General features: G+C 47.3%; 1 protein-coding gene across 6 annotated transcripts in view; it reads right to left on the minus strand.

Moving 5' to 3' along the window:
* Positions 1-707: 707 nt before the first annotated feature.
* The window catches only part of HP1BP3 (heterochromatin protein 1 binding protein 3), a 70835-nt gene continuing 46853 nt past the window's right edge, over positions 708-24689 (minus strand). For 5 of the 6 annotated variants that reach the window (XM_029578441.1, XM_029578439.1, XM_029578440.1 and 2 more), the window contains 5 exons: positions 20591-20681; positions 19551-19710; positions 19083-19194; positions 10230-10367; positions 708-1335 (listed from right to left, as the gene is read on the minus strand). In XM_029578441.1, coding sequence (XP_029434301.1) covers positions 1077-1335; positions 10230-10367; positions 19083-19194; positions 19551-19710; positions 20591-20681 — 760 coding nt within the window. In that variant the 3' untranslated portion in view covers positions 708-1076. The remainder of the gene's footprint in view (positions 1336-10229; positions 10368-19082; positions 19195-19550; positions 19711-20590; positions 20682-24689) is intronic. The other variant, XM_029578443.1, reaches the window with a different exon arrangement.

Consider the following 24689-nt stretch of genomic DNA (forward strand, 5'->3'; position numbering starts at 1 on the left):
GTAAACATCGAAGCAAAGAAATCATTTAATCTTTCCGTGATGGCCTTATCTTCTCTAAGTGCCCCTTTAACCCCTTGATCATCTAACGGTCCAACTGACTCCCTCACAGGCTTTCTGCTTCAGATATATTTTAAAAAGTTTTTACTGTTGAGTTTTTGCCTCAACGGCCAACTTCTTTTCAAATTCTCTCTTAGCCTGTCTTATCGATGTCTTACATTTAACTTGCCAATGTTTATGCATTATCCTATTTTCTTCTGTTGGATCCTTCTTCCAATTTTTTCTTCTGTTGGATCCTTCTTCCAATTTTTGAAAGAAGATCTTTCCCTTGTGACCCAGGAGAAGTCATGTTATCTCCCTGTTCCTCTGGGACTTAAATAAAAATTCCTATTTTGGATGTGCAGGGTTATACCACCCCTACACAATCCAGTCACCTCAATAAATGTACAACTGTAATATGATACACAAGGCTGAAGCACAAATGACAAAGGCTCATGGTGTGCTGAGCTGGCCAGGACAAATGTCCTGGGGCATCTATATAACCGTATCACGTAACGGGTTTGCCGGCTGCTTGGGGACATCATTTTGCATAGAGAAAGAAAAACCCCAAAATGCATTATAGAAACCTTTTTGCAAGAGTGTCAAATATTTATCTTTCTACAGATATCTAATCATATGTATCAACAGAAACATGCACAGATTACACTTCATAGAAAAAAAGTTTCATTTATTGCAGGAACTAATATTACAAGGTGTTTTCCATGTATACTTGCAGTGGTGGGTGGAGGGCAGGACAAGTGAAACGGCAGCAACTAGGATACTCCTAAGAAGGCTCTGCTTTCTTTTACAGCTTTTTTCAATTTTATGGTTCTTTAAAAAAAACCAACCCAAAACCAAACAAAACCAAAAAAGTAGGGAGAAATGATTTAGGCCTCAGTACTAAAACCAAATGCACAAGAACTGTATAAAAGGATGGTGTGACGTTTCAGTGGGACCTCCCGAACCGTTGCTACTTCTTCTCTCTCAGGGACTTCCTCATGGTGGATTTGCCTTTGGCTGGGCTCTTGGCCTCTTTCCTTTCAGCAGTTGCCGCAGCAGGTTTCTTGGCAGGCGGGGGTGGGGGTTTCTTGGCAGGCGGGGGAGGGGGTTTCTTGGCAGGCGGGGGGGGGGGGGGGGGGTTTCTTCGGGGTGCTGGTAGATTTGCTCTCTGGTGCTGGGACACTCTTCTTGGCCTTGGGCTTGGGTTTGGGCTTGGGCTTGGCCTTGGGTTTTGGTGGGCTTCGCTTTGCTGGGGGAGCCCTGGGGCGGGCTTTGGCCGGGACCTTCCTCTTCTGCAGCCTGTAGTGCGGAAAAGCAAAGAAAAGAGCTTAGTAAAAATGCTATGAATGCACCCTCAAATTAAATTACATTCGTTAGGTCAAAAAACATGCAGCGACAATCTGGAAACAGGATAGCGGGAGCAACGGGAAGAAAGCTGAACGTGCATAAGAGAGCGGGCAGGAGCGCTTGGTCTGCGCCTTTCATTGAGAGCAAAGAAATAAAACTGTATTTCTAAAGCCAGAGGATCCCTGTATACACAATTCCAAATATTCCCATATTAAAGAACACATAGATCACACCCACCATGACCTGCATCGGCCTCTGTTCTGTCCAACACCTCGTTCTCCGGCTTTACCTTCCATGCCTTACCACCAAGGATCCCCCTTTTTACTTATCCCAGGCTTTGTTGAATTCCCATGTTTTTGTCCCCAGTACCTCCACTAAGCTCAGCTGTTCCAAGCATTCACCACCTTTTCTGTGAAAAAAATGCTTCCTTACACTATTCCTGCTTTTTTTGCCTCTTTCCAGCCTCATATCACAAGTCCCTGTCCTATGGCTTCTCTTGCTTTGATTTCACGCTGATCCAGATCCCAGGCAGTTAATTCTAAGGAAGGATCACACAGCAAAAGACACGAAGATAAGAGTCTACTGGTAAGGTCAAGCAGTCCTGGGCTCAGTGTCGCTGGCGTTGTTGCTAATTATACAAAACATCAGCAATTTGTATTATATGAATTAAGACAATTTAAAGTAGTATTAAGAACACAAATGTCATCAGATAAAGGAAAATTGGTCCTTACCTGCTAATTTTCGTTCCTGTAGTACCACAGATCAGTCCAGACTGTGGGTTGAGCTTCCTGTCCACGGACTGGACTGATCCGGGTATGTACAGGGAAAGGAAAATTGGTTCTTACCTGCTAATTTTCGTTCCTGTAGTACCACGGATCAGTCCAGACATCCTCCAGTGCTAGACCTGATCCGTCTGCTCGAAGGTTCTTTTCTTTACAGGTTTCTGGATACCCATCGTGACAACGATCCACTGTGGCGTCTGAAGGGAAACCCCCCTGCCAGAGGTGGACAGGCGAGAACCACCATTGCAGCTCGGCGACGGGAGAGGCATCCGAAACTGCTCCAACACCGGCTTCCAGTGGGACAGCAAAGCTTTCTGTAACGGATGCATATGTGCAAAAGCCCAAGGAACCAGATCGATAGTGGCAGCCATGGAACCCAGGACTTGAAGGTAGTCCCAGGCTGTGGGTAGAGGAAGTGAGAGAAAAGTGCGCACTTGGTCCCTGAGTTTGAGCGCTCTCGTGTCCGGAAGGAACACCTTGCCGACTCTGGTATCGAAGTGCGCCCCCAAGAATTCCAGGGACTGGGATGGCTGAAGCTTGCTCTTGGGAAAATTGATTATCCAACCCAGAGAGGTCAGACAATTCCGGACCTTGTCGACCGCCAACTTGCAGAGAGACTCCGATTTGGCCCAGATGAGCCAATCGTCCAGATAAGGGTGGACCAGAACTCCTTCTCGACGAAGAGAGGCCGCCACTACCCCATGACCTTGATGAAAGTGCGTGGTGCCGTGGCAGGACCGAATGGGAGTGCCCGAAACTGGAAATGTTGGCCCAGGGTTTCGAACCAGAGATACCTTTGATGGTCGAGGCAGATCAGACTGTGCAAGTAAGCCTCCGTCAATTCGAGAGAAGCCAGGAATTCGCTGGAGCCAACTGCCAGTATCACAGCCCTTAGTGTTTCCATATGAAAATGGGGGACCTTTAGAGCCCGGATGACTCGCTTGAGGTCCAGAATTGGACGAAAGGAGCCTTCCTTTTTGGGAACAACGAAATATATGGAATATTGGCCGGACCCTTGCTCCACCGAGACTGGAGTTATGGCACCCAGTACCAGCAGCCTGCTCAGCGTCTGGTCGACTGCAGGCCTCTTTCGACTTTTGCAGGGAGAGATTAAGTGAAGATCCGGAAGGTCTCGAGCAAATTCTAACACGTAGCCATTTTCTATCAACTCTAGGACCCACTGATCCGTTGTAATCTTGGCCCCTTCCTCAAGAAACAGGAACAGCCGTCTACTCAAGTTTCGAGTGGAGGGATGGGCCAGCCGTATTTCATTGAGAGGAGGACTTTGTGGCCGAGTGTTGCTGGCTACCATCCTGAAAGGGCCGACGTCCATGAAAGGAATGAGACCAGGATTGGGATCTGGAGCATTGCCTCTGGGAAAGGAGCCACATGCTCTGCTGTTATAGCGACTTTGACCTCTGAAGCGAGTGCGGGAAGGAAAAAAAGGCATTAGACTGTTTCGGGCGGTCCTCCGGCATATTATGAACTTGGTTGATTTCGCAGCTGCCGAGAAGGGCCCCTCCCCTCCCGGCAGACACCAGGAGCAGAGCCCGCTGGGGAGAGCCGCGAGGCAGGCTCCCCGCAGGCCGAGCAGACATTGGGTCGCGGCATCAGCTGTGAGAAGAAAAAGCCCAAGAAGAAAAAAACAGCTGAGCTGAGCTGTGCCGGCAAGCGGGGGCAGGGACTGAACACTGACGGCTACCGGAGCTGTCCGTTGTCCTGAGGCTTTGCTGCTGAAAACTGCTCGGCTTGAGAGGCTTTTTTTTTTTTTTTTTTTTTTTTAAAGCAGCAAGTACAGGGGAGAATTTCCCTGACAGAAATAACCCCTAGGAGTAGCACTTCCTGGGGATGGACAGCCAGCAAGGGGGAGTGACTGGACCACCAGTATCACCCCAAAAGATCACCAAGAAATGGTAGGCCTAGGCTGACGAATCAAGGAGCAAAGCCCCCCCCCTGCAGAGCATGGAGACAGAGCTGTCTCCAAAAGTTAAAAACAAGTAATCTTTCAACTTTTTTTTTTAATCAACAGAAATAATATCAAAGAAAACTAATACTTGCTTGATCTGAACAAAAGAAAGGTAAGAATCCCAACTGGGAAAGAAAATAAGGAGAAGAAGGGGAGCCACAGGTTCAGCTGCCTGCATCTGCTGGAGACAGACAAATACTGAAGGGATGCAGGGTAGGTTCTGTCCTGATATAGGATACCCTTTCAGTTTTGGTCTGTCTCCATCTGCTGGACAGGAGGCTCAAGGAAAGAAAAGAACCTTCGAGCGGGCGGATCAGGTCTAGCACGGGAGGGTGACTGGACTGATCCGTAGTACTACAGGGGTTTTTTCTGTCCTTGAATTTCGCATCCTTTTTTCCGCGCCCTTGAATTTATATAGGGATGGCAACGAAATGAACTGATTGAAATGAAACTCAGATCCTACCTTGGGCAAGAAGGATGGAACAGTACGTAGCTGCAATGCCCCTGGAGTCATCTGGAGGAATGGCTCCAGGCACGACAATGCCTGCAGTTCAGAGATGCAATGTGCCGAACATATAGCCACCAGGAACACCTTTTTAGAAGTTAATAAATGCAAGAAAAGACTGCGCAGTGGTCAAAAGGAAGGTCCTGCCAAAAATCCACTTAGAGAATAGCCACTGCCATTAGCAATGGTTACATGGAATAGACTTAGTTTTTGGGTACTTGCCAGGTTCTTATGGCCTGGATTGGCCACTGTTGGAAACAGGATGCTGGGCTTGATGGACCCTTGGTCTGACCCAGTATGGCATTTTCTTATGTTCTTAAATTAAGTTCCACAAGGGAACCAGCCACCATAAGGGAGGTCGAAGGTGCTTCACTCCCTTCAGAAAATGGTTCACATCAGGATGAGCCGACAGGGGGGGGCCCCCATTCACCTCACCCCTGAAACAGCAGAGCGCCGCTATCTGCACCTTCAAGGAGTTAAGGGCCAAACCTTTATTCAAGCTGTTTTGCAAAAATTCCAGAAGTAGTGGGATTTTGACTATCTGAGGTAGGACACTAAGTTCTTCGCACCAGGCCTCAAATATTCTCCAGACCCACCCATACACTAGGGATGTGGAAAACTTCCGAGAGCAGAGTAAGGTGACAATTACCGCTGCAGAATTTCCCCACTTCATCAGGCGAGCCCTCTCAAGGGCCAGACCGTAAGACAGAGTCGAGTCGGATCCTTGTGAAGGACCAGTCCCTGCTGCAACAGGTCCCTGTGCAGGGGGTTCTCCACCAGGAGTCTCCGCATACCATGGACCCCTGGGCCAATCAGGCACTACTAGTAGGATTAGTCCCCCGTGGTGTTCGATTCTGCGAATGAACCTGTCTAGTAGGGGCCATGGAGGGAAGGCGTATAGCAACTCATCTTCTGGCCAGATCTGGATGAGAGCGTCGATTCCCAGGGTCCACATATCTCTTCTGCGACTGAAGAATCGAGGAACCTTTGCATTGATGGGAGGCCCCAGCGATCTACTATCAGATGAAACCCTTTGGCCGACAACCACCACTCTCCTGGATTCAGACTCTCCCTGCTTAGAAAGTCTGCTCTGATGTTGCTTTTCCTGCAATGTGGGAGGCTGAGACCATCTGTAGATGTACTTCGGCCCACCCCATAGGGAGGTCTTTGACACCTGCTGGCTCTTGGTTCCTCCCTGGCAGTTAATGTAGGCTACCATCGTTGCGTTGTCTGACATCTCATGGACCACTTGGATCCTGAATTCTGAGGCTGAACTGTAAACACACCAATCTGACTGCCCGGGCTTCCAGGCGATTGATGTTCTAGAGGGCCTTTTCTTCCGTCCAATGTCCCTGGGCCATCAGCTCCTGATAATGAGCTCCCCAGTCCCAGAGGCTTGTATCTGTTGAGAACACCAGCCAGTTCGGGGAGGACAGGGACACGGCCCTGCTCAGATGAGCTTCCTGCAACCACCACTGGAGGCAAGAACAGACTTCCTTCGGTAAGTGGAGACAAACTGCGTAGTCTTGAGACTGTGGGTTCCAACATGATAGCAGAGAGTGTTGAAGTGGACGCATGCGTGTCCTCACTAATGGTACTACTTCCAGGGTTTTCGCCATCAAGTCAAAGACTTGGAGATAGCCCCACACTGTTGGGCGTACCATGTTCACCAATCGACGCACCTGGTACATCAGCTTCCGTATCCGTGTGGCCAGAAGAAAGATCTTACTCCGTCTGGTGTCGAACCGGACTGCCAGATACTCCAAGAACTGGGAAGGCTCGATGCTGCTCTTGGTGAGGTTTACTACCCAACTGATTTCCTGTAACAAGGAGATCACCTTGTTGGTCACCAGGAGGCTCTCTTACACAGACTTGGCCTGGATCAGCCAATCGTCCAAGTATGGGTGCACCAGGATTCCATCTTTCCTCAACACTGCCACCACAACCATCATAATCTTGGAAAATGTTCTGGAGGCGGTGGCTAGGCCAAAGGGCAGTGCCCGAAACTGATAATGTCAACCCGGTACCGCAAACGTAGGAAACGTTGGTGTTCTTGTCGGATTAGAATATGAAGGTAGACCTTGGATAGGTCCAGGGAGGTTAGGAACGCTCCTGATTGTATGGTCATCATCACGCAGCTTTAAGGTCTCCATGTGAAAATGAGTCATTTGCAGGTGATGGTTGACATCTTGAGGTCCAGTTTGGGATGAAAGGAACCTTCCTTCTTGGGTACAACAAAATAAATGGAATAACGCCCCATATTTTCCTGGGATGTAGGTACTGGGATCACAACCCTCATCCAGAGGAGCCTTAGAAATGTAATCTCCACTGCTTGCTTCTTGTGCTGGGTGTGGTAAGGCAACATCATGAATACTTCTCGAGGAGTGCTGTGGAATTCCAGCACATAACCTTCTTGTATGACTTCCAATACTCATTTGTCCGAAGTGATCTCGACCCACTGTTGGTAAGAGACAGACACTGGATGTTCCTTACATCTTGTGCAGACAGCAAAAGCTAAAAGTAATCAAGTACTGCACTCTTGTTGGCCAAGGAGGTTGGCAGGCAGGCAGAAGGCTACAACTTGGGAGTGTCCGGGAGATACGGGGACGAAAACAGACTGTATGTGGCCATGTACATATGCAACTTAAGAGGAAACACTTCTGCTGTGTCTCTTACTTCATTAGCTAGGAGTTCAACAGCAATGGGAAAATATTAATGGCAATACTAGGCAGCATTATTCAGGCCCCCTCAGATTCAACCCTATTACTCCAGACTCTGAGTAAGTGTAGTGTGTCGTAAAGCTAGTGAATATCACATCCAAAAGATACTCCGCCAAATATTTCCAGCTTACTCGTCAAAAGCTTTTGCTGCATCTAGTAAAAGTACTATCGCACTGCTGTTCCATCTCAGATCAACGCTGAGATGAACAGTCAGAAATCATTTAATATTATCTGACCCCAAACCAGTTTAGTCTGGATAAATTAGAGGTCAGGTAGAATATTCTCTAACCATAAGGCTGATGCTTAAGATAAAATATTAACAAGTCTATATTTAATAATGAGAAGGGTCTGTAGAACCCACATTCCTCAGGTCTTTCCCTGGTTTAGCTAAAATTGCTCTAGTCCATTACTTTCATACATTGCTTATGCTGAAAATGTATGAATAAGTATCTGTTGGTAATGTTGTACAGGAACTAACTTCCTGCCTCTGCTCTTTCCTCTTTTTTTTTTTAAAGTAACTTTAACATCCCAGGCAAGCAAGCAGTAAAAGGGGGAATACTTTCTGCACAGGCTTGGAGTTGCCAGCAGGTTCCATGCTGCTTCGTGAAGGGGAGGGATCTGGACCACCAGATGTGCACCCTATGGAACTCCGGGCCGAGCTAACAAAAGGGTCACCGACCCTCCCTGCGTACTTCACCATACTCCTTCTATATCTAATAATCCCAGCCCTTCCTCCTACTGCTCTCTCCCTCCTTGTGTACTCACTCCACCACACTGCCTCTGCACCTGATAATCCTGGCCTACTGACTCTCCTACTGTTTCCTCCCTCTGCATGTACTGAGCTCACCACACTCGCTCTGCATGCTGAGGTAGAGGCCGCACGGGGAGGCCATGTCTACCCGTCACATTGCGACGGGTTCTTTCAGCTAGTACAAAATGAACTGGCAACCTGGTTTTGTTTGGGGTAAAATGGAGGCAGGGCTCGTCCACATTTAATCATTTCTGGTTGTGTGTGAGCAATTTCTCTTTGAAAAAGAAAGCTAACCTCATCCGATCGAGACAGTTTCATCGCAGAATTATATCAAATCTTCTCATGCCAGATAACTTCTGAGTTATCTGGCTAAATGCTTTTGAATATGGACCGCCTCGTGAAGACAAGTCTTTTTTCCCTAATTCCTTTGAAACCTCAAAATTCCTGGAGGAAGCTACAGTATCTCTAAAACTTGCTGTTAACACATGAGTTTAGATTCGCCTCCTGCACTGCAGGGCTAATGGAATGAGGTTTTAGTTCCTTATCCTTTTGCCACATTTCAAACATGGCCACTATTCCAGCCTGCTAACGTGCTCCCCCTACCCAGAGCAATCGAACCTCTATGTTGCTCAGCATCTTTTTCTCCTCCACAAACCTGTGGCACATCTTCCCCTAACACGCTGAGCATGCATAACCGATGCGCTCTGTAAAGGATATGGCTCCTGCATTGCCACAGCACCACAGCACAAGGAAGTGAAAGAGGTGCAACATATGCATCAATGCTTCCTGTGCACCCATACGTCGAGTGCAGAGGTACACCTTGCATCCAGTGCATCGATGGGCCATGTGTCCAGTGTTTTGATGAATCATGCCAATGCTAACATGTTTCTTCCACGTAGACTCAGATGTCACCTAATGACTATGCTTTTTCTTTGTTGCAGGGTGGACTGTATCATTCGCCCCTGCAGCTTTGATTTGGGTCAATGGGGGGAGTCTGAGATGCTCCTGCTCAACCCATGTCCCGGGCAAGGCAGACGATGCTGCACTGTGGGAAGAGGATGTACTGTGACTTCTGAGAGACCCTCTATGCGATATGCCCTGGAGCGTTAAGAATGCGGGTACATCTGTCCACAGCCATAACAGTTTGCCTGAACATTCAGTTTGAGGAGGCAAAAACTTTTTTTTTCTTTTTTGTAGCACTGAAAAGTGCTATTGTGGGTGCTGCAGTTCAGCAAGGTAGCTAAGGAAAAACTGAAGTAAGAAAAAATTAAAAATGTTAAAGGATCTTGAAAAATAATATCTGGAGAGATGCAATACATCTGTGCTGTGCTTGGACAAAAAAATAGGTTTGCTGACGTTACCCTTTATAGGCTCCCATGTTGACCTCAGCCTGCCAGTATTCTGTATCCAACAGATGGTAGGCAAGCATATCCTCCATTTGGCACAATAAAGCTTAAAAAAAATAAAAAATAAAAAAGAGTTTGAAGAAGAGGAGCAGTCAGCAATGATATTTGGGAAGGAAAGCACCAGGTGAGTTGTTTTCCGTTGATAAGGACGCTGAATTAGCTATTACACATGTGTGACGTGGTCGAGTGGCACCTAACAGACTTGTTTCTCTTAGCTAGTAGATCTTAGAGCTCTACAGAGCGAGTGCAGGAGTTCCCATGTGAGCGTAGCCTTGTGAGCAGCCTCAGTCGTCTTTTAGTCTCCATTTAATGATTTCAGGGCATAACCCACACATCTAGACTGGTTGGGCTGGATGAAAAGGAAATTCATATTTAACTTATACCTACTGCTGTATGCTCATATATCTCAGTAACTGAGGAAACTTGAAAACCAAATCAGTTTATAGACTCTGAGGTTGATCAGCCCTAGTACCTACCTATTTACAGATAAGTAGTATTTCAGAAAGGAACCAGCATATTTCCTCAGAAGGTTAACATTGAAATCTTTCTCACTCCTCACATACAAATCTGTGCAAGCACTTATATATAAGGCCCCCGAGTTGAGAGAAACAGACATGATCACCTCTGCTGAGTGCTGTCCTGATCTAACAAACTGTTGCTCATCAACTGCTCCCACCACATGTGCACTCATTCTTCCTGTGAACTCAGACTGTTACCTTCTCTTTTTAGGAGGTGGCTCCTCTTCTTCGGACTCTTCCTCTTCAGAATCCTCCTCTTCTTCATCTTCCTCCTCCTCAGATTCTTCTTCAGACTCATCCTCTTCCTGCTGCTTCTCTGGGAACAGCATGAAAGGGCTACAAATTGAATTGGATAAAATGAAAAACAACTGTTAAGGAACAAAATGATGCAGTGTGAGATACCCAGGGCAGCAACTGTCCGTGCATAACCAGAGGCAGGTGCAGGGACATTAGACAAATTTACAGAGGGGAAAAATTGATGATTAGAGATGGGAAAACAAACATTTGAGCTGGTAACCTGACTTTCCACTTGCTGCCCTGGCATTACTAGATAGGCAGGTTATTCTGGGGGGCAATCTTGGATCTCTAAATTATTGTCCTGCAAAATCACAAGTACAGTAAATAGTTGGGCGACATTGTGATTTATTTGCTCTAGGCTGTGTGCACTGCGTTTTAATGAATTAGAGATTTCGGGGCAAGTTTAAAACTGCATTGGGACAAAGTCCATGGGTATTTTTTGGCCGTAGGCTTTGCACCAATTCTCAAAGTGAAAACTTTTGCTTTGAAACCTGCCATGGGTACAAAGTGCATGCAATCACACACACCTGCTTTTCCACGGGTAGAATTTTGCTGCACAAGTACATGCATACGTTTGAAAATGCTATCTGCATATGTTTTTCCTCCCCTGACTTAAAAACGCCTCTGGTAGGGGAGCTGATGCCTATTGAATCCAGTAGCCTTCTGGACAATGTAGACCCCCATCTGCCTTCCTGTTAACGGGAGGTACTATGAGGGGTGTTCCCATATCCTCAACAGCAGCTCCTTAAGGATATTGTGCACTGGGACTGCCACGATTTCCTTAGGAGGCTCCACAAATTGAAGGATCTCCAGCATCTTGTGCCTGGCATCTTCTTCCGTCAACAAATGAAACGGAATGGCTTCCGCCATTATCCGCACAAAACCTGGGAAAGGTAAGTCCTCCAGCAGAAACCTCCTTTGGTCTTCTGGAGGACACTGTTCTGAGGGGAGACCCTCCGATCCCTCGGAGGAGGACGACTCCATACTATCATCCCCCCAGGGATCATAGGGACTCTCATCCTCACTGTAATCAACAGGGGATGGGGCCCTGAGTGCATGGCCTTTGTCCAGAGGTGCAATCACCAGCAAACCAGGTGTAGGCCCTGGCAAAGCTGGATGGGGGGCAGCGAGCTGTGGCATCTCTGCAGGCCTAAGGAGGAGCTTCCTCCTCTGAGAAACAGACAATGACCACCACATCGGTTGGGAGAAGCATCGGTACCCTGTCGGGCATCTATGGTCTCCCGGGAACCGGTGTCAGCCAGGCCGGTAACACACAGAGCACACTGAGCCATTCCAGCAGCAGATCCAAAGCAGACAGGACCTGGGTCAGTGCCTGCTCCACCACCAGCTGGATTTGCCACCCCATCTCCTCATCAAAAGGTGCTGAAGCAAACACTGACTGGGAAGGAGGAGGAGTGGCCAGATCTTCCACGGATCCCCGAGGTGGATGGGTGACTGGCACCAGGACCGGTGGAGACCGCTGCGGAACCGCAGGATCGATGAAGGATGGGCTGTCCTCACCGCATGGTCACTTCGGGAGCATCACAGCATGAGCTGGCGCATCCCCATGCCCGGCCCTTTGCATCGGTGACCAGTGCCGATGATTCCTCTGCATCCCTTGGTGCTCTGCCCAGTCTTTCCCTGGTTCCGAGGTCAAAGATGAGAAACCAGACCTCCTTGACCTGGAAGAGACTGAGTGTGGCCGGGCTCTGGTGCCCCTATCCACTGGTGACAACAATGGAACAGACGGTCCTGCCAATGTCGTAATGTCCATCAGTGCAGCTCCAAGGTCCATTGGTGCCGACGGCTCGGACGTCTCCGACCCGAAGAGTTTTTCCATCTTTTTGAGTCAAGCGCGACGTCCTTTTGGGATCATTTAAATGCACTTGCGACAACCCTGGACATCATGCGATGCCCCCAGACAGATGACACATTTAACATGGGTATAAGAAAATTATTTTCTTACCTGCTAATTTTCGTTCCTGTAGTACCATGGATCAGTCCAGACCATGGGTTATGTCCCCCTTCCAGCAGATGGAGTCAGAGCAAAAACTGAGAGGGCGGCCTCTCATGACTGGTACGCCCTCTGTAAACCTTCAGTATTAAGAACATCCAAGCAACAAAGAAAAACCCCTTGGATGGATCAATACAAAAATGAATATCAACTAAATTGAACATCAAACTGTAAATCTGAATAGGCAAACTTGCAATGTGAACTTTCAGTCAGTCCCAAACAGGTCCTGAAATGATTACCCCAAAGAAGAAACACCAAAATCCTTAGGGTGGGCGTCTGGACTGATCCATGGTACTACAGGAACGAAAATTAGCAGGTAAGGAAATCATTTTCTTTTCCCTGTACGTACCAGATCAGTCCAGACCGTGGGATGTACCAAAGCTTCCCTTAAATAGGGTGGGCCACTGATATCCCAGCTCGAATGACCTGAGCCCCAGAAGAACCCAAGGTCGTTGATTGCAGATTCAAGCGATAGCGATGCACAAAAGTGTGCAAAGACTTCTAAGTGGCCGCTCGGCAAAATTATTGCGGAGAGACCGCTTGGCTTTCTGCCCAGGTTGGAGAGAATGAGCTTTAATACCGTCTGGGGGCTAATGCCCCGCGCCAATGTACGCGGTAGAGATTGCTTCCTTCATCCATCGGGCAATGGTGGTCTTTGAAGCCTAGTTCCCCTTCTTGGGGCCACTCCAGAAGACAAAAAGATGATCTCTTAAGCGGAAGTCGTTAGTAACCTCCAGAAATCAAAGGAGGACTCACTTGACATCTAGGTGACTGAGCTCCTTGGAATCATCATCCTGGAATGATGTCAGTTCCACCAATTGATTCAGATGAAAAGACGAGACCACCTTTGGAAAGAAAGATGGCATGATACCCGAGGATACTCCGGGATCTGTAGAGTGGAGATAAGGCTCTCTACATGACAAGGCCTGTAGCTCCGAGATTCTGCGAGCGGAACAAATGGCAACCAAGGAAACTGTCTTAAGAGTCAGGTCCTTGAGAGTAGCGGTCTACAGCGGTTCAAAGGGCAGCCCGCCAAGAATACGAAGGATCAAATTCAAAACCTCCCTGAGGGTCATAAATTGTGAATCGGTGTTTCACATGCTTTACTCCCCTTCAAGAACCAGACCACTTCCGAGTGTGTCGCAAGAGGAGGGCCATCCCGATGATGAACTAGAGCACCTAAGTCTGCCACCTGAACTTGGAGAAAATTGTAGGCTAATCCCCTCTCCAGCCCTCGCTGTAAGAATGACAAGATCTGGGCTATGGTCGCACGCCATGGATAGAGACGTGAGGACTGGCAGCAAGTCTCAAACACTTTCCAAGCTCGGACATAGGACCTGGAGGTGGAAGGCTTTCTAGCCTTGAGAAGAGTGGAGATAACCGCCTCTGGATACCCTCATCTCCTCAGCCGGTGCCGTTCCAAAAGCGATCAACCTGGTTGAAAAATACTGGTTCCTGCCGTAGGAGATTCGACAGATGCCTCAGGCGCAGCGGGCTGTCTACTGCTAGGTAGATTAAGTCTGCGAACCACGGCCGACAAGTCCACTCCGGAGCCACGTGGATCACGAGCCCCTGGTGACCCTCTATTCTTCGGAGCACTCTTCCCACTAGGGACCAAGGCGGGAACGCGGAACGATGATGTTCCTCGGCCATGGGAGGGCTAGGGCATCGACGCCTTCTGCTCCGTGCTCCCTTCTGCGGCTGAAAAAGCACGGAGCCTGTGTGTCCCTTTGCGTGGCTATCAGATCCAGATGGGGAGTCCCCCATCGCGTGACGAATAGTGCCACTGCCTCCTGGGACAGTTCCTATTCTCCGGGATCTAAGTGCTGGCGACTTAAAAAAGCCACCTGAACATTGTCCACTCCTGCAATGTGAGACGCCACCAGATAGTTCCGCCCACTGCATCAGCTTGTTCATCTCCCGAGTCACATGGAGACTTCTTGTCTCCCTCCCCCCCCGACAATTGATGTACGCCAGTCGTGGCATTGTCAGAGAGGATCCGGATTGCTCAGCCTTGTGCTAGGGGCAGAAAATGCCGCAGCACAAGATGGACCGCTCTTGTTTCTAGACGGTGGATTGCCTGTTCTGGCGTCCACTGACCCTGCATCGAGTGTCGACCGCACACTAGCCCCAGCCGGTAAGGCCGGTATCTGTTGTAACAAGTACTCATTGTGGAACCTCAAGCTCTACTCCTCGAAGCAAATGATCCAGGTCAAGCCACCAGGTCAGGCTGTCCTTGGGTAGGGGCAGTATCTGCAGAGGAGCCTGAAATTCCTGAGATACCGGCTTCCAACGGGAGAGTAATGCTCTTTGTAAGGGACGCATGTGGGCAAAGGCCCAAGGCACAACATCTGTTGAGGAGGCCATGGACCTAGCAACTGGAAATAGTCCCAGGCTGTGGGAAGTCAGAGGTCCCGAAACGCTGAACCTGAGCAAGGAGCGATTGGGCCCGCTCCAGACGAAAAGAGCCTGTGCCTATTTTGATGTCAAAATGAGCTCCCAGAAAGTCGAGGGACCAGGATCCGTTCCTTCCTCAGGGCCGCCGCCACCACTGCCATCACCTTGGTAAAGGTGCGAGGAGCGGTTGCCAGGCCAAATGGCAGGGCCTGGAACTGGAAGAGCTGCCCCAAAATCTTGAAGCGAAGGAGGCACTGATGCTCCTTCAGGATGGGGATATGAAGATAAGCCTCTGTCAAGTCCAAGGACGCCAGGAACTCTCCCCGTTGCACTGCAGCAATCCCTAAGCGCAGAGTTTCCATTCTGAAGCGTGGTATCTTGAGCGTCCTGTTGACCATCTTGAGATCCAGGATTGGCCGGAAGGAGCCTTCTTACTTGGGGGCTACGAAGTAGACGGAATAATAGCAGAGTCCTTGTTCCGGTAGTGGCACCGGAAGAATGGTTCCCAGATCCAGGAGGCGGTCTAGCGTCTGACATGCTGCGCCCTGTTTCCTTAGTCCACACGGAGAAAAGACAAACCTTAGGTCAAGGAATCATAGCCAGTCCCCTTTTTGTAAAAGGGGGATCAAGGTTGCTAAGGAAACCATTTTGAACTTTACTTTTTTTTTTTTTTTTATAAACTTGTTCAAGGCCCTCAGGACTAGGATGGGATGGAGTCCTGTTTTCTTTGGAATCAGAAAGTACCTGGAGCAGAATTCCCGTCCTCTTTGCCCTGGTGGTATGGGTTTGACTGCTCTGGCTGTTAAGTGGGAGGAGATCTCAGTCTGTAGCACCTCCTGACGTAATACTGGCTCCCAAAATGGGCACAGAGGGAAATTTGGCAGGACACCCAATAGGTTTAATTGGTACCCCTGGTGGACGATGGACAAAACCCACTGGCCTGTGGTTACTCTGGGCCACCAGTTCGCAAAGAACTGCAGCCTGGTCCATTGTCCCAGGTACAGACAACTGGCTTATTGCTCCCTACGGCCCAGTCAAAACCCCACCCCCGGAGTTGACTGAGGAGCTGACTGGGGCTTGGGAGCTCTCTGCTGCCTGGAATGGCCACAAGAGCTCGATTGATGTGTATGGGATCGAGGCAGCTGAGGCTTTGGCGAAAGAAAGAGTTCCTGAGCCCCTGCCTCGACGGCCTCCTAGATGAAGAGGATGGTTCCAGAGTGCTAGTAGAGCGCTGTTGGAGGGTTTCATGATGTGCCGGAGATGGGCCACAGCATCCTTCACTCTATCTCTGAAGAGATTCTCACCAGTACATGGCATGTCAGCGAGACATTCTTGTACCGCTGGTCTGAGATCAGAGGCCTGCAGCCATGCCAGTCTGCGGGTGCCGAATCCTGCTGCAGAGACTCTTGAGGCCATTTAGAAAACATCATAGGTCGCACGGACCTTTTGTCTTCCACACTCCAAGCCCTTGTGCACCAGTGACATGAGGGTGTTTTGCTGCTAAGGCAGCTGCTCAGCCACTTCCTGTACTTATTTCCAGATGTCCTGTGAGTACTGGCTCATGTAGAGCTGGTAGGCAGCGATGCAGGCAGTAAGCATGGCACCTTGGAACACCTTCCTCCCAAGAGCGTCCAACACTCTGTGGTCCTTTTCCAGGAGCGCCGAGGAGTGGGTCAGAGAATGCTTGGCCCTCTTGAAGGCAGATTCGACCACTACCAATTGATGGACAAACTGACGCTTATCAAATCTGGCAGCCTTTTGGACGAGGTATACCCTGTCCGCTATCTTATTCAAGGGAGACAGTGTGAGGGGGTGTCCCCAAATCCTCCACAGCAACTTCATACGGATCTTGTGTTCCAGGACCGCCATGATCGCCTTAGGAGGTTCCACAAACTGAAGAACCTCAAGCATTTTGTGCCTGGCTTCTTCTTCAGTCAAAAGCTGGAAAGGGATGGCCTCCGCCATCACCCTGACTAACCCTGTGAAGGTCAAGTACTCAGGCGGGTACCTCCTTTGCTCCTCTGGAGGAGAAGAGTCTGACAGGAAACTATCTGAATCCTCAGAGGAGGATTCCATCTGATCATCCTCCCAGGGGTCATAGGAACCCTCATCCTCACTGTATACCACAGGGAATGGGCCCTAGGTGCTCAACCGATGTCCAGAGGTGCAGGCACCGATGGAACTGGATGGGGGACTACTGGCCTCGGTGTCTCTGCCGGCCTCAGCGGAGCTTACTCCTTGGAGGATCAGGCGACGACCACAGTATTGGTATGGGGAGGCTTTGGTGCCCCACTGGTGCTATCCCAAGAATTAATGCCAGTTGGTATCGTAAAGTACCGATGAACACTTTGAGCTTCTCCAGAAGAGGTAAGAGCTTAGGCAGGGAGGAAGGAGGGATGGCCAGATCTTCCTTGGACCCACGAGGGGGATCGGCAACTTGCACCAGGACTGGTGGAGACCATCATGGACCCTGGGCATTGATGGAAGTCTGGCGCTCCTCGCCATGGGGTCACTTTGGGGGCATCACGGCAAAAACCGGTGTGTCCCTGTGCTGGCACCATGCATCAATGGTGACCAGTTCCGATGCTTCTTGGTCTTCCCACGATGCTCGCCCAGTCTTTTCCTGGTGCCAAGGTCGAGGATGATGAACAGACATCCTCGGCCTAAAGAAGATGACAACAGTTAGTCTCAGGTGCTCCTATCCACCGGCGACCGACAGAACCAATGATCCTGTAGATGTCAATGGTGTGGTGTCCACTGGTGCGGCTCTGAGGTTTTCTGATGCCAATGCCAACGGCTCGGATTTCCTCGACCTGAAGAGGTTGTCCATCTTGTCAAAACGAACCCAATGTTGGGGTCATCTGGGTGCACAGAAGGCAACCCCGGATGTCATGCGATGCCCCCAGCCAGAGGATGCAAACCTCATAAGGATTAGTAATCGACCTGGTCCTCGGGCACTGGGGGCATCGGCAGAAGCCAGACTCAGCCTTGAGGGGCGAAATAAACAGGAAAATGATGGAATGAGGTGGTCAGAGTCGATGGGCACAGAGGTAGAACAGACCTTGAAAGAAAACTTACCCGAACGCCAAAAACCATGACTGAGAACACTATGGGGAGGCACCTATAGGGACCTGGTGCCAGACTTTAGAAGAGAGAATTGAAAAACCGCAAAAAGAGAAAATTCCTGTGAGGCAAAAAATCAAAAGTTTTAGAGCTCAATCCAACTGCAATGCTAACAGCTCCGCAAACAAAAAAAAAAAAAAGAGAGACTGAAGAGGGAGCTCGCGTGGACACAGGGTATATGGCATTCTGGCCTTGCTCAATGTGCCTAGTTTTCTACATCGGGCTCCATCTGATGATGTCACCCATGTGCAAGGACTACCATCCTGTTTGTCCTTGGAGAAAGACCACAACCCTGTCCACTTTTTTTTTTGCTGCTGCAGCACCAAAACCCTCTGGTTTCTCCCTTATGAAGATTCCCCAGTCTTTGTTTCAGGCCCATGCAGTTGCCACCCTTTCTGGTGGTGGTGGTGGTGGTGGTAGAGGGGTGCTGTTTACACTCTTCCCCCTTGGTGTCAATCTCATGTTAGTTGTACCTCATTTCACAGTTGCCATGCCACCTTCAATTAAATCAACAGTACTATTTAGTTCCCTTAAAAGACCAGTTTATCCGTTTTTTTCTTCCTGTTCATATATTGCTGCCCTTTTTCTGCTCAGCTTATGTTGTATATTTTTACATTTGTTTAACAGAATATGGTGTGTTTTTATTTGGCAGTTTTCTCCTGCTCTTTTGGGCTTCCAAAAGAACTAGAACCAGCTTCTATTGGGCTATGGTACGAAGAACCTTCACTCACCTACCTGGGGGTTATTTCCATTTTTTATCTCCCTCTCTCAAATCACTTAGCCCAGTCACTGCAGCGACACTCCTCAGCCAGGGGCTCACACCAGGTCTTCTTCTGGAACCCCTCAGCCATGGGCCCTAAGCCTGGCTACAAGTTGAGCAATGGTTGAGGCATACAACCATTCTGGGGCTGTGAATGCTTCCTCTGCAGGATCCCTGGCAGAGCTGGAGAGTGGAAGACCTAACCCAGGAATCACAGCCAGGTCCCCTCTGCAAGGCAGCAGTCAGTGAGCCAACCCAGATGTCTTTTATTAACATCACAATTTCAGTTTCTAAAACTCTCTTTCTGTTGGAAGGGAGAGGGGAGGGTAGAGGTCATGTTTCACCTGTTCACCTTGTAGTCGTACTTTGTTCATATTAGAATGTCACTACAGCTTTCTAAAGCTTAGAGCAGCTTTTCTGTCCCAGGAATAAGAAAAAGGGAACGCTCTAGGCCCCTTACCTGGGGTAATAGGGGAAGCACAGCTGGTAGGTACCACTGAAGCCCTTTCCAGAGATTTGCTCCATCCAGCCATTCTTCTCACACTTCTGAAGTGTCCTCTTTAGTAAGTGCACTAGAGAGACAGAACAAGGCACGTTAGGACACTCAGCACCCCTGGGGCTGGAACTCTTCATCCCACGAGGCGCCTGCCTTTCAGCAGGGCTTTAAAACAATGATGTGGTCCCTGCCCCAAAATTTAAAAAAATGTTAAACCTTTAGACTCCTCTGCACCAGAGTACATAGCACTGAGAACTGATTCATTGTTTCTTACTCCAACAATTATGATAGACTCCAAACGTTTCTCACCCCATTCCCCCAGCATGCCTGTCTCCTTTCCTACTGCTCCATGAGAAGCAGCTCACTCCATTAGCTGGAGGTCACCTTCCTTCTCATGTGAAGACACAACAGATTCTATGATAAATCGCTCACCCTGAAAGCTGGCATTGACTCCAGGGTGGTTTTCCAGCACATATTTCTTGATGGCGGTGGTTGAACACGTCTTGGGCTCATTCATGGCTGTGATGGCAGACAAAATGGCATCTTCGAACACACCCCCACCTAGCAAAGGTTTGTCCCCAGATCTCTTCAGCTAATGCCACACAGGAGTGAAGAGAGATGAAATATTATCACTGTAAGGCACTCAAGTACGTAATGTTCCGCGTTCTGGCTGTCCATCAGATTTCAAGGAGGAGAAGAGGCAGAAGGAACGGTTGTTACTATACAGATGGACTATGAAAAGAGTTACATATCATCACAGACCTTTCTGCTTCTCCAGACGCACAATTCAACATTAATAAAAAAAACTCACTGGGAGATGCTGACCAGTAGCTAATTAAAAGAAACCCTCAGACCCACAAAATTCCTGCAGTTGGGCTTAAAGATTCCTTCCACAAAAACGTTAAAAATAAACCCTTAAAATTAGGAATTTTCATTCACACTACTACACAGTTATGCTCTTTACGAGTGTTCAGATGCTTCAATTTCCTTTCAGTTTCACGGCATGACAATGCAGTGCTGTAATGTCATCGGGTAGTATAATAGGCTGCTTGGCCATTGGTCAGTACCTCCAGATTTGATTACCCTGAGCCGAGTGAAATCCCTGCACTATAGAAGTCATGGTAACATTTTCTCTCCCAGCTGTTTAAAATAAGGAACAGAAAATTATTCCTAAGGCAGTTTCACCGCTAGGAGGCTCTGATGATTGTGCAGCATACAGCAACTTTTATACACGATCTTTCCATATCCTCATACACTTTACAGGTGAAAGATATAGTACCACTCAACAAAGCAATAAAATTCAACAGATAACCAAGCGACAACCCTCAGGCGAGATACTTCACAAACACATGGCCCAATTTAATTCTTATCAAATTATAACTACTTGAATAAGATACCGAAATTATGAGTATTACCAAAGTCCCTTGTTCTTCTTCACCCCCTCCACCCCCCACAAAATCATTTGTTCTGACCTGAAATGTCCCAGAAGCACCTTTGCCAGTGATCTGTTCTAGCTGTCCCTTCTCTACTGCTCGCTGGAGGGCATTCTTCAACATCTGAGGCCTGGTGAAAACATGAAATGAATACAGACATTATACAAGACAGTCCTAAAGAGTTCTCTGATGTGATTAGAACCCTGTGCCCCTTGGTGTTTGATTGTAACAAGATTAAAGATAGCGTTTGCAGACTCCTCCATTTGAGAAGATAGCGAGGACAGTTATTTGACGGAGGTCGATCTTCCCTTATTGAATAAGAAGTCCCAACTATTTCTGGCCAAAGACATATCAATCTTATAGGTTACCCTGGCTATTCTGGACTTGAAAGTTGGTAAGGTGCCAGGACCTAGATAGATTTAAGGCAAAACTTTACAAGACATATTGTTTCTTGTTAGTAGGCCTTCTGGTGGATATGTTTAATAGCTTGTTGGAGGAAGGATGGTCATCTTCTTCAACATCACAAGTTATTACTGTTTTACCTATAGCAGGGAAAGATGCTGCGCTTAATAGCTCATATAAACCAATTTCATTTATCAATATTGTTTTGAAGTTCCTAGCTAAAATATTAGCAGGTAGGTTTGGTAGGATGGTCCCCTATCTAGTGCAGTGACCAATCTGGGTTTATTCCTGGGCGCATGGCGGCAGATAACACATGGAGGGTTCTTATCTTGATCTGGTATGCCTAGTATGAGCAGCTGCCTCTCTCTTCTTTGCTGTTGATGCTAAAAAAAAGCATTTGACAGGATGCACTGAAGGTTTTTGTTCAAAGTCTTGGAATACATAAGGTTTGGGAACAATTTCCTTTGTTGGGTTTGAAAGTTGTATTTAGAACCTATGGCCCTAATTAAGAACGTTAGGTGTGTGTGTGTGTGTGGGGGGGTATTCTAATACTTTTCCAGTGAGGCGAGGTACCAGTCAGGGATACTCTTTATCCCCTTTTACCCTAGCGATGGAGCCATTAGTGGGGAGGGTTAAGAACAACACAGGGATAGGAGGAGTTTTATTAGGTGGTTCTTAATACAAGAGACCCTTGTTCGCAGATGATCTCCTTTTTACTATGAGTATGCCAGAGTTGCCTCTGCTGCTTTGATATCATGGGAATATTATGGGAGGATCTCCAGATTTAAAGTTAATATGGATAATTAAGAGATTAACACTGCTGTCCCAGATTGCATTTGTTTGCTCTTAAAGTCTCAATTCCTTTTCAAATGGGTAAAAGATAAGTTGAAATATTTGGGTGTGTATCAGATATAGATGATATTTTTCGGTTTATTCAGTGGGATTTAAATACATGGGAACCCTTTAATTTGTTGTGGCTAGAGAGAATTGCTTCAGTTAAGATTAATATTTTGCTGCATTTTGGATATCTGCTCTAGAAGCTGCCTATTCAGGTACTGGACACATTTTTGAGGGGTCTCTAGAAGAGTTTTTAGCTTTATCTAGAAGAGGAGGCCCCCCCCCCAGGGTAACTCGCTCAGTTATATCAGAATAAATAGCTGGAATGGGGGTCCCTAATTTTGCTAATTATTATTTAGCATCCCAGATGAAGTCCATTGTACACTGGCTCAGGGAGGTTGATTGTAAATAATAGACTCACATTGAACAGTCATTGGCTGTATTGTATGCATAAGCACGTTATTCTGTCTCCTGAAGAAGGTGTGTGCGCTTCTGCCTTAAATAAGAACTTAAATTGCCATACTGGGTCAGACCAAGGGTCCATCAAGCCCAGCATCCTGTTTCCAACAGTGGCCAATCCAAGTCACAAGTACCTGGCAAGTATCCAAACACTAAGTAGATCCTATGCTACTGATGCCAGTAATAGCTGTGGCTATTCCCTTAAGTCAAATTGATTAATAGCAATTAATGGACTTCTCCAAATCTTTTTTAAACCCAGCTTCACTATCTGCATTAACCACATTCTCTGGCAGCAAATTCCAGCGCTTAATTGTATATTGAGTGAAAAATAATTTTCTCCAATTAGTTTTAAATGTGCTACTTGCTAACTTAATAGAAGGACTAGGGGAGCACTCCATGATCTGAAAGAGTAAATAACCAATTCACATTTACCCATACTATACCTCTCATGATTTTAAAGACCTCTATCATATCCCCCCCTCAGTCATCCCTTCTCCAAGCCGAACAGCCCTAACGTTTTAGCCTTACCTCATAAGGGAACTGTTCCATTCCCTTTATCTTTTTGGTCGCCCTTCTCTGTACCTTCTCCACTGCAACTATATCTTTTTTTGAGATGCAGCGACCAGAATTGTACACAGTACTCAAGGTGCAGTCTCACTATGGAGCGATACGGAAAATGTCATAATGCCTCTGTTTTATTCACCATTCCCTTATTAATAATTCCTAACATTGTTTGCTTTTTTGACTGCCACAACACACTGAGCCAACGATTTCAACGTATTATCCACTATGACGCCTAGATCTTTTTCCTGGGTGGTAGCTTCTACTATGGAACCTAACATCGTGCAACTACAGCATAGGTTATTTTTCCCTATATGCATCCCCTTGCACTTGTCCACATTAAATTTTAATCGACTATTAGTATGCTCAATCTTCCAGTCTCGCAAGGTCCTCCTGCAATTTATTACAATCCGCTTGTAATTTAACTATTTATAGAAACATGGAAACATAGAAATGACGGCAGAAGACCAAACTGCCCATCCAGTCTGCCCAGCAAGTTTTGCACTTTTTTTTTTCCTTCTCATTCTTATCTGTTATTCTTGCCTCTTAGTAACCTTTTGATTCTATTTCCCTTCCACCCCCACCATTAATGTAGAGAGCAGTGTTGGAACTGCCTCTAAGTGAAATATCTAGCATAATTAGAGGGGTAGTAACCACCGCAATAAGCAAGCTATACCCATGCTTATTTGTTTACCCAGACTAAATAATTCAGACCTTGTTGGTTGTTGTCTGTATATAGATCTACTTTTCTTCATTCCCCCTGCCGTTGAAGCAGAGAGTTATGCTGAATATGCATTGAAAGTGAAGTATCTGACTTTCTCCCCTGCCATTGAAGCAGAGAGCTATGCTAGATATGTGTGAAGTATCAGTCTTTCTCCCCTGCCGTAGAAGCAGAAAGCTATGCTGGATATGCGTGATGTATCAGTCTTTCTCCCCTGCCGTTGAAGCAGAGAGCTATGCTGGATATGCATTGAAAGTGAAGTACCAGGCTTATTTGGTTTGGGGTAGTAACCGCCGTAACAAGCAAGCTACTCCCCGCTTTTTTTGTGAATGCAAATCTTTTTCCACATTTCCTCTTGCCGTTGAAGCTTAGAGCAATGTTGGAGTCGCATTAACCGTGTGTATATTTATTGAATAAGGATATTATCTCCAGGCAGCAGCCGTCATTCCCGTGAGCCACCCACTCTTCATTCACGTCCTCTAGACTTTATGGATCCACAGTGTTTATCCCACGCCCCTTTGAAGTCCTTCACAGATCTGGTCTTCACCACTTCTTCCGGAAGGGCATTCCAGGCATCCACCACACTCTCTCCATGAAGAAATACTTCCTGACATCGGTTCTGAGTCTTCCTCCCTGGAGCTTCAAATCGTGACCTCTGGTTCTGAATAATGTTGTAACATCTGCAAATTTGATTACCTCACTCATCGTATTCCTTTCTAGATCATTTATAAATATATTGAAAACACTGGTCCAAGTACAGATCCCCGAGGCACTCCACTGTTTACCCTTTTCCACTGAGAAAATCAACCATTTAATCCTTCTCTTTCCTGTCTTGTAATCAGTTTGTAATCCATGAAAGGACATCACCTCCTATCCCATGAGTTTTTAGTTTTCTTAGAAGCCTCTCATGAGGGACTATGTCAAATGCCTTCTGAAAATCCAATTACAATATATCTACTGGTTCACCTTTATGCATGTTTATTAACTACTTCAAAAAAATGAAGATTTGTGAAGCAAGACTTCCCTTGGGTAAATCCATGCTGACTGTATTCCATTAAACCATGTCTTTTATATGCTCTGAGATTTTAATCTTTAGAATAGTTTCCACTATTTTTACCGGAACTGAAGTCAGGCTCACTGGTCTATATAGTTTCCTGG

Source organism: Rhinatrema bivittatum, chromosome 15 (assembly GCF_901001135.1).
Source record: "Rhinatrema bivittatum chromosome 15, aRhiBiv1.1, whole genome shotgun sequence".
NCBI classification, from domain to species: Eukaryota; Metazoa; Chordata; class Amphibia; order Gymnophiona; family Rhinatrematidae; genus Rhinatrema; species Rhinatrema bivittatum.